Below are 12,811 nucleotides of genomic sequence, written 5' to 3'. Positions count from 1 at the left end.
TCGACAATGAACTAACAAATACTATATTTTTTAAAATTTTTAAATAAATTTTAAATTATGAATAGCAACAATATATTGATAAAAATTTATAATTTATTAATATTGTTATCCTATTAATTTTTATTACAATTTATTACATTTTTAGAAAGTGTTTTGTAGTATTACAAAAAAACACTAAATTATTAATACATTAAACTAATTTTATTACTAAAATTACAATAATAACTAACTAATTTAAATAAATAAAATTATTTTTAAAATGACTTTTGTAACCGTATAAAGAAACTGTTTAAATGAAAAAATCAATTTAAAAAAAATAATTTATTAATTAATTTTATAAGCAAATTTTCAAATCAAATTAGTTTAAAATATAATTACTATTTGATAAGTAAATTGATTGATTAAAAATAATTTCCAACAATAGAAACCAATTTTCGGTTTTGCCATCAATTCAATTAATTTAAGCAACTAATTAACAATAATAATTATTATGTATTTTATATTATTATTTTCAATATACTGTATATTATTTTTTAAATGAGATATTTTTTTATAAAAACTTACTTTAAATTTTCTAAGCAATGTATGACTTGTATTCATTTGAAACAATTTATTACAATTTAAACTATTAATTAATTTATACGTATGTTTAGCTTCCGTATTGATATTACTGGCTAATAGTATTACTGATGTAATAGATGTAAAACATATTAATGAACCCAGGATCAATGTTATAAATGTAAATGTATTGCTTTTATATTTAATTGCCTCAATAAGTGCTATTATTGGACACGATATCATTAAATAATAAAATAGGCAATAGTATAGCAATATTAATGACCATAATTTATTGAGTGTATAATTTCTAATATAAAATTCATTCAATTTTTTAAACAATATTTTTCTAAATAAATGATTTTGTTTAGTCGACAATATTTTTAGTTTATTTAATTTTTCAATTTTCCAATTCAATTGTTTCAATTGATATTTCAAATATAAACATATTGTCGAAAAATATAGCATATTATAGGCTAATAGTAATTGTGATTTATAGCCACAAAACGCATAAAATACTGACCAAATTAAGCCAAATGTTATCAATTGATTGAATGTATAGTACAATGACATTGTTAACAATGGATATATTAGTACACAAAATAATATTAAACTTGTTATTAGTTTGTTAAGTATTTTATAATATCTGACAATAGACTTATGTGTATTTATATTTGGTATACGATTAATATTATATAATAAATGTTTTTTATTATTAAATTTGTGAAAACTTTTATTACTAATTGATTTGATAATATACGAACAAATTATTGATATAGTAAAACATTTTTTACCAAAATCAGGCCATTCACCCAAATAACTATTGTATTGATTATTATTATTATTTAGATAATAATAGAAAATTGTTTTCAATAGCTCAACAAAACAACATATATTAAATAAATTGTTTAGTTTATTATCAGATATGTGTTTATAATTTTGATTATATTTAGGAAATCCCAATCGATAGCACTTTTCGCCCAATAAACACAATAGGATATCATATTTTGTTAAACGCATAGTTTATAAATTTAAATATATTATTATAAACAAAAAAAAACACTCATAAAAATTTATTAAAAGTTAAAATATTACAATTATTTGTCACTATAAGCATAAAAGAAATATTATATTTATTAATACATTTATAGAATATTATAATTATTATTTTATTTCTTTTTTTATTAATTCATGTGATACTAATTAAAATAGTTGTTTTGAAACAAATTTTTAGAAATAATTATCTAATTTTTATAATTATTAAGAAATAATTAATAAATATATTAATATAGATTACTATTTATTACTTTGTACTCAAATTTTATTGAAAAAAATGCAAAAATTATATTCATTGCAATAAATAATGATATTTTAATTTGAGACAATTATTATTATTATTTTCAATTAACATAATTTTTAATTGAATGTCAATGTTATTTAATACAACCTTCAATTGAATTAACATAATATAGTTATAGTTATTACTATTGAAATAATTTTTTATTGATTTTAGATAAGACATCATTATTAAAAAGCACCTATATTTATAAAAACATTTATATTATAACTTTATATGTAAAAAATATAATAATAATTTAGTATTTTGTTATGATAATTATAAATTTAAACAAACATATTAAACAAATATATATTGTATGTACTATTGTGTACAGTATAATACTATCAATATACTGTATACAGTATATATATGTATATAAATTGATTTTTTAAATCTTAAAAAAAACAAAACAAAAATATTATAATAAGTCTATTGTGTTATTATTAGGTGCGATTGACATCAGCACCAGTAGCAGCAGCAACGGTATCATCTGATTTAGGTATCTGTATTATCCGTTGGTCTTTTGACTTAACCTTTGGCGGTGTCGGAGGTGTCCTGTTTTGAAGTTTCGAGTGCTGTATAACTAAAACAAACAAACAAACAAAAAAGATAAAACATTTAAAATTAATTAATACTAATTTTTTTATTGCATATATCATATATGTATTTTACAGCGACAGATAAGTCCAAGGATAACACCCAGTGCTATGACTATACAAACAATAGCCCAAAACAAAGTGGTCGGATGTCTAGATTTGGCGACTTTTGGTGGAATCAGTTCAACATTATTACCAGTTTTTGGTGTTGTCGTTGAATTTACTAATAAATATTATTTTTAATTTTATGGAAATAAAAAAATAAACATAAATCAAACAATAGGAAAGTTTGTGTATGTGTGTGTATGTGTGTGTATGTGTGTGTCTTATCTAATTAACTTTGTTTGTTTATGTGTGTATGTATACCTATGGTGTGATCATCAGTTATAATCAAAGATGATGTATTTGTGATACCATTACCACCACTGGTATCATTGACAATGGCTGAGACTGTTATAGTTGTTGTGGCATTAGGTTGCTCTGGACTGGCTTTACTAAGACTACCACTACTATTGATAGTATCAGCTAACACAAGACAATGATGATGATAGTGATAGTGATTAATGTCAAACGATATCAATTCAATTACAATAATAATGACCAACGGTATGGTACGGATAGTATTACTAAACGATGTCATATACATTAAATTGATGGATCAGTTATACACACTGTATATTATGTAATTTTTAAAAAAATGAATCTATAAACTAGTATTTATAAATATATATCAATATATATATATGAAACTTTAAATCTAGTTTATTTTATAACTGAAATTTATTTTTGTGTTTTTTTTCAATACTATTATTTTTTTTAAAAAATCAAGTTTCTTACAGATAACGTGCAGTAAATTAAAAGTTATTTTTTTATTAATCAATTGTTTATAATAATAGTAAAATAGTGTAGAATTATATGAAATAAAACTTCAATTTCAACTAAATAAACAAATAGTTGGTATTTTTTTATTATATTTCATAAATTTAAATGTTTTGATAATGAAAGAGACAAAAAAACAAAACAAAAAAATTTTAACAAAAATTAAATTAAACAAAAAAAACATAAAACAATTGGACATAATATTACTATATTATTATGGTTTCAATCAAATATTTGTTGGTTTTTTAAACACTAGGATTGGATTTTGATTGTACAGAAACAATAGACTCGTCGGATCCGAATGACTTGACAGCACCGGCCTCTACATCATTGGTGTCCAATGCTTTACCGCCGGCGGCGGCTTTCGTAGCATTTGGCGGCGATTTCATTGGCCTTTCCTTACCAGTCGACGGTGTCTTCGGTGTTGAATTGTGTTTGCGTTTTGGACTGCGTTTAGTCAACAAACCTATTCGTGGAAACAAAATATTAGGACAGAAAATAGTGGATCAAATTGGGTGTTATGGTAGGTATAGTTGAATTTTGTTGTTGTTGTTGTTGATAGGACTTACAATAAGCCATGAGACCGATCAATACACCTAATCCGACAAATATAGCGGATATTATCCAAAACAACATGTGATTTGAATTTTTCTTTGATTTGATTGTTGTCGTCGTCGGTGTAGTGGTCGTCATATTTGTCTTCGTTGTTGTTGTTGAAGTGGTTTCTGTATAGAGAAGATTATTATTATTATTATTATCTGTTTTTTTAAACACTAAATCAATTTTTAAGACACACACACATACCAGTGCCAGAAGTGTCAGATGGTTTGCCATCACTACTCGATGTTGGAGTAGTTGTTTTGTCAGTTGTTGTAACATCATTACCATCGATGGTTGTACTGATTAAATCAGTTGAATTAGCACCGCCTTCACCAGTAATACCTGTAGCCGTACCGTTACCACTACCATCAGTTCCTTCAACTCCAGTAGTAGTAATAATAGTTGTGTTGTCGTTGCCGGTAATATCAGTGTAACTAATAGTTGTAAAACTATTACCAGTATTTTCGTCATCGGGAATACCGGTGGTCTGACTGCCAGCAGTTATGTCGGTTTCATAGCCAGTAACGGTTGCAATACTATCACCATCAGTTGGACTATCAGTTTCATCAATTGCCGTTGCAATGGTACTACTGATGGTGACTACAGTGTTTTCATTGGTGCCATCATTGGTTTCACTAATGGTTTCAGCTTCTGTAGAAACACTATATCCATCATCACCGGGAATCCCAGTGGTGGCGAAACCAGGAATCCCAGTGTTGTCGATACCAGGAATACCGGGAATCTCAGTGGTGGCAATACCAGGAATACCGGGAAACCCAGGAAACCCAGTAAAACCAGTAAATCCAGGAAACCCAGGAATCAGTTGGTCACTCAAGAATCCATTTTGTTGTTGATATCCATTGAACTGAATGATGCACACAAGTGCTGCAAACACAACTGTGCCCATAATAATTGTTTTTTATTTTTTTTAAAAAATACTATAAAACAGTATACTTGTATGAATCAAATATACTATTAATTTTAACCGTCAATTATAATAAAGTTTTTTTTGAACATAATTTTATTAATTTTGATTTTAATGGGTTATATTGTTGTTATATGTGTATTATAGTTTTTAACATTATTTTTTTAAAAACTATATTTAAATTCTACTATAATATAGATTTAAGCCAAATTATTCTCTACTATTTTACTATTTTATTATTATTATTACTATATTAATACAGAATTTTAATTATATCATTTTATAAAATACTGTAATTTATTTTTATTTATTTTTTCGAAATCAATAAATATTCAAATTTTTCCGATCTAATAGAAAGTATATTTTATTTATTCAGCTATAATTAATTTTTATTTAAATAGGTTGTAGTTTTGTAACAATAGTTTGTAGTTTCATGTTATAAACTACAAACTAGTGTTGCAAAGCTACAAACTATCAATGAAAAAAACCCTGTATTCTGTAAATATTTGTAAATATTGTTATAAATTAATTTATAAATTATAAAGTAAAATATATTTTATGTTATTGTTTTGTATATTAAAAAAAACTACTGTATGTTTTTAGATATATCAAAATATTGATGGCATATCATCTCTAATATCTCTAAAACCTACTTTAGCCGACATCTCCCCATTGTTTCGCCTAATCTTCAACTTAATCACAGGTGTCATATCAAAGTCATCGTCAAAGTCATCGTCAAAATCATCGTCCAATCCGTATATGATATCCGGATCATTGATTGTATCACTTAATTGCCGTATATTACTAAACATTTGGCCATTTATCTCAATAATCACATCATTTACTTGAAGTTCAAATCTGTGCAATTAATTTGTTTGGAATTTTTTTTTTGAATACAATTTACAAATAAAAATAATATCATAAAAACATTTTTTAAATATACATATCACTGGGGTAATCGTGTAAAACATCGGTAACAACAAAACCATTAGTGTTATCATTGGTCAAAACAATGCCTATTATATTACTACTACTACTACTACTACTACTACTACTACTACTACTACTACTACTACTACTACTACTACTACTACTACTACTACTACTACTACTACTACTACTACTACTACTACTACTACTACTACTACTACTACTACTACTACTACTACTACTACTACTACTACTACTACTACTACTACTACTACTACTACTACTACTACTACTACTACTACTACTACTACTACTACTACTACTACTACTACTACTACTACTACTACTACTACTACTACTACTACTACTACTACTACTACTACTACTACTACTACTACTACTACTACTACTACTACTACTACTGGTATATACACAATAGATAAATATTAGTTAAAAAATTTGATAAATTTGTAAACTTTAGTTGAAAAAAATTAATATTATATGTATTGAGTTATATTAAATTTTTTTTGTTAATAAAAAGCATTTTGAATCAATTTATATAATAATAATAATAACAAAACTTATAGTTGAAAAAACACAAACACAATAATAATAATTAATTTTTTGATAATAATTTCTGTTTGTTGTAGTAGTTGTGTATCGATTTTAATCACAGTATGAATCAGACTATTTCAGGGACCGTTAGATTTGGCGGCAGTGGGTTCGGCAGTGGGTTCGGCATCGATGTTGATCACTGTTTCATCCGATTTTGTATCCGTCACCGTTGTTTCCGATTCATGTGTCGGATCTTCATTACTCTCCTCAACAACAATTGGCTGTCCATTGGCTGACTTCGGCGCCAGCGCTGTGTCCGACTCTTTTTCAACCGGTGGCGTCTTTTCAGTCGTTTTTGCCGATGATATTTCTGGAAGTGGTGGCGGCGGCGGAGGAGGAGGAGGCGGAGGTTCAGACTTTCCGTCCAATTTGATCGGTGATTGTGGTCCTGATTTAATTGATCCAACCTTATTCGTGTTATCAGTCATTTTTGTTGGCAAAGCTCTTTCACTGGTTGACTGTGGTATCGATTTTTTCTCACTTGAATCGCGATTTTTTATTACTGATTTTTTTGGATGAAATAATATACAAATTATTTATCAAAATTTTGATTAAAATGTTTAGAGAGAGAGAGAGAGAGAGAGAGAGAGAGAGAGAGAGAGAGAGAGAGAGAGAGAGAGAGAGAGAGAGAGAGAGAGAGAGAGAGAGAGAGAGAATTACCACAAATGCAAAGTATAAGTATCAGAGCGACCACTACGACGACAATAACGGCTATCAAAATCCATGTCATTCCCGATGACTTTGACTTTGGTTTCTCTGATGTTGTTTTTACTATAAAATATATATTTTTAAGCAGTTTTTTTAAATTGTCAGCAATTTGTTAACAAACAACCAAACAGTCATTGAAATGTCATTAAAAAAACAATGACAACACACACACCCATACATACCACCAGAGCTCACAGAAGGTGCTTGTGTTTGGCTTTGTTGGGTATTCTCATTGCTGGTAACACCAGTTGTATCGGCACCTGTATGTATGGAAGTTGTATCGCTTCCTGATTCGGATGTAGTGCTGTTAATATCTGAATCGGCAGTACTATTACCAACGGGTGGCTGTTGATCATCAGGACTAACAGTACTGATAACAGTATTATTATTGTTAGTATCGGTTTCTACTGAATTGCCGTCACCAGCCATAGTCGTAGTAATAGTAGTCATAGTGTCTGGGGTTTTAGTGCCGATACTTGTTATGTTAAGCACATTGTTAGGTAAAAATGAGATACCTTCCAGAAAACCAGGAGGAAGTAAAGGAATGCCAGTCATCCCATGAATAAATTGGTGCTGATATCCATTGAACTGACTACTGAATACAAGTGCCGCAAACATACAGGTGCCGATGTTAAGTGTAAAATGCATTTTAATTTAAATACTCAATACTACTGTATGTTTGAATCAACAAAGACTTTATGTTAAAAATTTCAATAATCTCTGATAATCTTTGAAAAAAGTTAACTGATCTCTAAAAAAAACTGATCTATAATTTGTTTGTTTGTTTTTTTGAGACTAAAATTAATTATTTTTAGACAATTTTAAACTTCACGTACAATAATCCGAAATAACAATTATCACACTAACAATTAAAATCTATTAAATAATTTAAATAATGTTTTTATCTATAATTTTATAATTTTAGTTAACAATGGCGTGAATCAAAATACAATCAGTAATTAGAGTATTATTCTTGTTATATAATAATTTTGACAAATTATTACAATTATTTTAAAATTAGTGATACATTTAATAATTGTTATTATTGTTTTATATTATTATTATTATTATTATCAAGATATTTAATAGTTTTATAGGGTGTTCTTTACTATAGCTGCCACGTGTTGGCACGCGATTAATATTTCTATATATTTTACGGTAAATATTTATTGTCGCGCGACCTAACCTAACCTAAACTTAACTAAAATATATAAAAATATTAATCGCGTGCCAACACGTGGCAGCTATAGTAAAGAACAGCCACAATTTATGTGTTAAGTGTAGACTGACCACCCAATTTATTAGTAAACCTGTATAATAGTATAAAATTATTATTTTCACCTGTATTTTCCTGTATATTAAATATTATATTCCTGTATGTTAACCTGTACTTAAATAACAATATATTCGTATAAATTTATAATTTTAATTAATAAATTTAATTTAGATGCTATAATTATATAAAAAGTTGAAATTATTTTATATTGAACATGAACTATTTTAGAAATATTTATAAATTTTTTATATTTAAAAAAATATTTGAAATATTAAAACTGTAGATTAAAAATACAAGCAATTTTTTACTAACAAAACTTAATTCATAGTTATTTTATACTTTTATTAATCAATTAGTTTTACATATTTTAAAACTGTATATTTTATTATACAGGTTAGCCCTTTCCTGTCACCTGTATTAGACCCTTGATTCCTGTATAATACAGGCGGCACCTGTATGGGTGGTCAGTCTAGTTAAGTGTGAGATTTATTTATTTAAAATTTTTAAAAATAATAATAAACAGTTAGATATTAGATTTGATTATTTTTTTCAATACATACAATCTTAACAATTAATGTCGAAGAATATGGCTATTCAGCCGAAAGACTCGTTTGAACGATTCGGTGACGATTTGACTGAAGTATTGTTAGGTTATCTTGAGTTTGACGACAAATTCAAATACGAGTCCACTTCCAGACAATGGCAACGATTGGTTTACAACAATGTCTATGCCGTCAAAGTCGTCGAAAAAGTGAACAATTCGTTTGATTTGTCAAAATGGCAGACAATCTTCAGAAAGTGTCGAAACGTCACAAGAGTTTTGCTGAAAATATATTATGAAAAGAAAGAGGAGTTCAATGACCATCACTTAGCAACTTCTGAAGACTACGAGACCACTGACGATGAAAATGACTCAGAAATTGACAATAGTTTTGATAGCAATGACGATGAAGAAGAAGATGAAGTCAATGAAGAGGTAGTTCAAGTGAACAATGAAGACAACGGAAACAACAATAATATTATTATTATTACTTCGTTAAACATTTACAAACTCGTCAAACAAGCGATTGCTAAAACTGTTGACATCATTACCACCGGTGCTGTCATTATCAAAGTATTTGCCTTTCGTCTCATTTCTAACATTTACAATATCGACAACAATGGTAATGATGAGGTCAACGATGATGATGTCGATAATATGGACAATGAGAGTACCAATGAAAGTGTCAGTAGTTATAATGGTTTTGACAAAATCGATCTGATCTACAACCAACTGAGCGAACTGATTGTCAATGAGTGTCGACATATCACTGAGATATTATGGATGTCCTATTTTTCAAGCGATTATATGAGTGGAAAAGTTGGAAGGGCTGGTCGACAATATACGATAACACCATTTCAATGGATTGAACTTTCGTGTCAACAAATCAAAGAAACCGTAACATTGAGACCATACTATCAACTATCCAATGAACGGATAATTATCGATGACATTGTCAGCTCTACATCGGATGACAATCTGAATCCGATTATCGATAAACAAAACAATGATTCAGACAATCAATTGAATACAATTGACTCGAAAAATACGGCCGACAGTTGTTATGGCAAACAACAGTCACCGAAATTGTGGCTAAAATTACAGTTAGATCAGAAAGTCGTCGACAAAGTCATTGATAGTCAGATATGTTTTGAATCGTTGACTAATCTATTAATTGTTTTTGACGGACAACACGCCAGTAGACAACAGTTTCAACAATTGGTTAACAACTGTCCAAAACTTCGGCGATTTACTTACAATTTCAGAAACATGTATTCAACGGCCGAACACATGATAATGATTGCCGATATTAATGAAGCGTTTGGTGGCACTCATGTCACTCAACTAATTATTTCGGGTTTCGTATTCATATATTGTCATCTAACCAGTGATTTGTTCAACAAATGTCGACAATTGAGACTGTTATCCATCGGTTGCGCCCGAATTCGGGATCCGTTTTTTGTCGATTTGGCCATCAATTTGCCAAATCTTCGCAAATTAAAGCTCATTGAAGTAGAGTTGACTGACCTATCACTTGAATCGTTGGCTAAATTGCAACGATTGGCTACATTGACGGTTCAATTGAGGTCTAAAAGTACATACAGTGAAACAGGTCTTATGAATCTCAAGACGAGACCAAAGTTTAGACATTTTGTGATCAAAAAGTTTGAAAGATTTAAATATTTTATTTAATTTACTTTTGTTTTGTTTAGCTATAGTTTTATTAACAAACAAATGTAGAATTATTTTTTATATTTATTAAAAAATGCATCAAAAATTATTAAATATATTGATTGATTTAAAAAAATAAATAAAAAATAATTTATAATTTATAATAACAAATTTGTACCTGTTACAAAATTATAATAACAATATAGTTTATATTTTAATAATTAAGGTATACTAATGAATAAGTATAATAAATTTAATAACAAAATTGTAGCAGTTACAAAATAATAATAATAATATAGTTTATATTTTAATAATTAAGTTATACTAATGTATAAGTATAATAATTTGTAATAACAAATTTGTACCTGTTACAAAATTAATAACTAATAGTCTAGTAATAATGACTAAATAATTAATTAGATTGCAATGACATATATATATATATAATATCATTGAATTCTTAATGACTTAATTGATGTCGACTTCAATGACAACAACAATCAATCAATTAAACCGCCATTCATTTGATGAGATGATACCAGAGTATGTCTGTATTGAAGTTTTGTCTGATATATGCCAAACAAAAAAATAAGATTTCTATCGATATGAACAATGAATGTAGCATTGGTTTCGACAATGAAGAAGAGTTTGATCCTTTTTGGTGTCACAATTGCCATACCATCAGCTGATTAATGATGACATTGTCGCAGATAATTGAGACAATAAATTCTGATTAAAGAACAATACATTTCCTTATATTAGATTACTTAATATTTTCATAAATTATCAATTATTATATTTAATTTTTGTCATTTTAAATTATTTTTCTTTTTAAAAAATTCAGTCAATAAAAATTTTATATTAATATATATTATAATAAATAATTATTTATATTTCAATGTTGTAACTACAATGTGTATGATAAGTATAAAAATCGTTTGTATTTACTTATAAATTTTATTAAATTTATAAAACAAATATATCCACACTACGCATACATACGCATACATACGCATACATACGCATACATACGCATACATACACATACATACGCATACATACGCATACACTTACTATTACTATTACTATTACTATTACTATTACTATTACTATTACTATTACTATTACTATTACTATTACTATTACTATTACTATTACTATTACTATTACTATTACTATTACTATTACTATTACTATTACTATTACTATTACTATTACTATTACTATTACTATTACTATTACTATTACTATTACTATTACTATTACTATTACTATTACTATTACTATTACTATTACTATTACAGTCTGTCTTAAACAGTATTTATGAATAGTGCTAAACTGTAGCACTGATGTCACCCATTATAATACAACTCATTTAATACAATAGAATTCATTTTTTTATTCATTTTGTGTATTGTTATCCTTCAGTTAACATGTCCTCATATACTAATATTAAGGATTTCCCACACAATACACAATGCTTTGGATGTCGTCACCACTCATTCACTGTCTTATACAAATGTAAAGACTGTGATGTCAAATATTGTGGTGACTGTATCACAACAATTACCACCAATTGTGTCGTCTGTGGTCGAGTGATAGGACTCTTTCTCGCAAATTTAGTGTAATAAAACACTAAATTTAGGCTACAAACGGTTCTTTTGAGAGCCACAAACGGCCCTTTTTAGGGCAAATAATTATATTTAAAAAGCCGAGAATTATGTCTATTTATTTTTAATTTTTTATAAATTTGATTGACAGCATCAACGCATACGATAGCTATAGAACGACTGCTATGTGATGACGACTGTTATATGAGAGCACTGTTTGATTGATAGTAAATTCATTCGATTATATAATATATTTTATTATTTATTATAGTACTACGTGGAACTGCCTAGTTTTTACCGGGGAATTATTATATTTGTTATATTTATTACTTATTTATAGTAAATTGATTGTTAACTTAGTTGATGTCCATTAAGAAATCTAGTTTGTCCCGCGCAACATATATATATATATATATATATATATATATATATATAGCCGAGCAATTATTTTACTAATTTTAAAATCTTGATTATTAATAATTTGAATGAGACTTAATTTGTCTATACAACTACTAAATAACCTAATGTAACAAAAACACAGAACCAATAGACATTAATTCGTCTAA

The 12,811-nt window shown here is 27.4% G+C and overlaps 2 protein-coding genes and 1 long non-coding RNA gene across 3 annotated transcripts; all 3 read right to left on the bottom strand.

The window, feature by feature from the left end:
- Window positions 1-2,430: 2,430 nt before the first annotated feature.
- On the bottom strand, window positions 2,431-3,067 carry LOC128961611 (uncharacterized). Its single transcript, XR_008484614.1, has 3 exons — window positions 2,857-3,067; window positions 2,567-2,713; window positions 2,431-2,477 (listed from the first exon to the last, which is right to left on the bottom strand). It is a non-coding gene; the product is annotated as an uncharacterized LOC128961611 (long non-coding RNA).
- Window positions 3,068-3,614: 547 nt separating this feature from the next.
- Window positions 3,615-4,884, bottom strand: LOC128962889 (uncharacterized). Its single transcript, XM_054309297.1, has 3 exons — window positions 4,174-4,884; window positions 3,939-4,094; window positions 3,615-3,835 (listed from the first exon to the last, which is right to left on the bottom strand). Exons 1-3 carry the CDS (start codon window positions 4,874-4,876, stop codon window positions 3,615-3,617), a joined length of 1,080 nt encoding a protein of 359 aa, XP_054165272.1. The 5' UTR covers window positions 4,877-4,884.
- A 1,524-nt stretch (window positions 4,885-6,408) lies between these two features.
- Window positions 6,409-7,938, bottom strand: LOC128961399 (integrator complex subunit 6 homolog). The gene is made up of 3 exons (XM_054307637.1): window positions 7,330-7,938; window positions 7,100-7,210; window positions 6,409-6,941 (listed from the first exon to the last, which is right to left on the bottom strand). The coding sequence occupies exons 1-3, from the start codon at window positions 7,793-7,795 to the stop codon at window positions 6,517-6,519; spliced, it is 1,002 nt and encodes a 333-aa protein (XP_054163612.1). The 5' UTR covers window positions 7,796-7,938; the 3' UTR covers window positions 6,409-6,516.
- Between the last annotated feature and the right edge of the window lie 4,873 nt (window positions 7,939-12,811).

Source organism: Oppia nitens, unplaced genomic scaffold (assembly GCF_028296485.1).
Source record: "Oppia nitens isolate AA-2021 unplaced genomic scaffold, nextdenovo-longstitch-racon4-pilon3 scaffold14_pilon_pilon_pilon, whole genome shotgun sequence".
Taxonomy (NCBI): domain Eukaryota; kingdom Metazoa; phylum Arthropoda; class Arachnida; order Sarcoptiformes; family Oppiidae; genus Oppia; species Oppia nitens.
The sequence above is the reverse complement of the archived record's forward strand: the minus strand, read 5'-3'. Positions and strand labels throughout refer to the sequence as shown.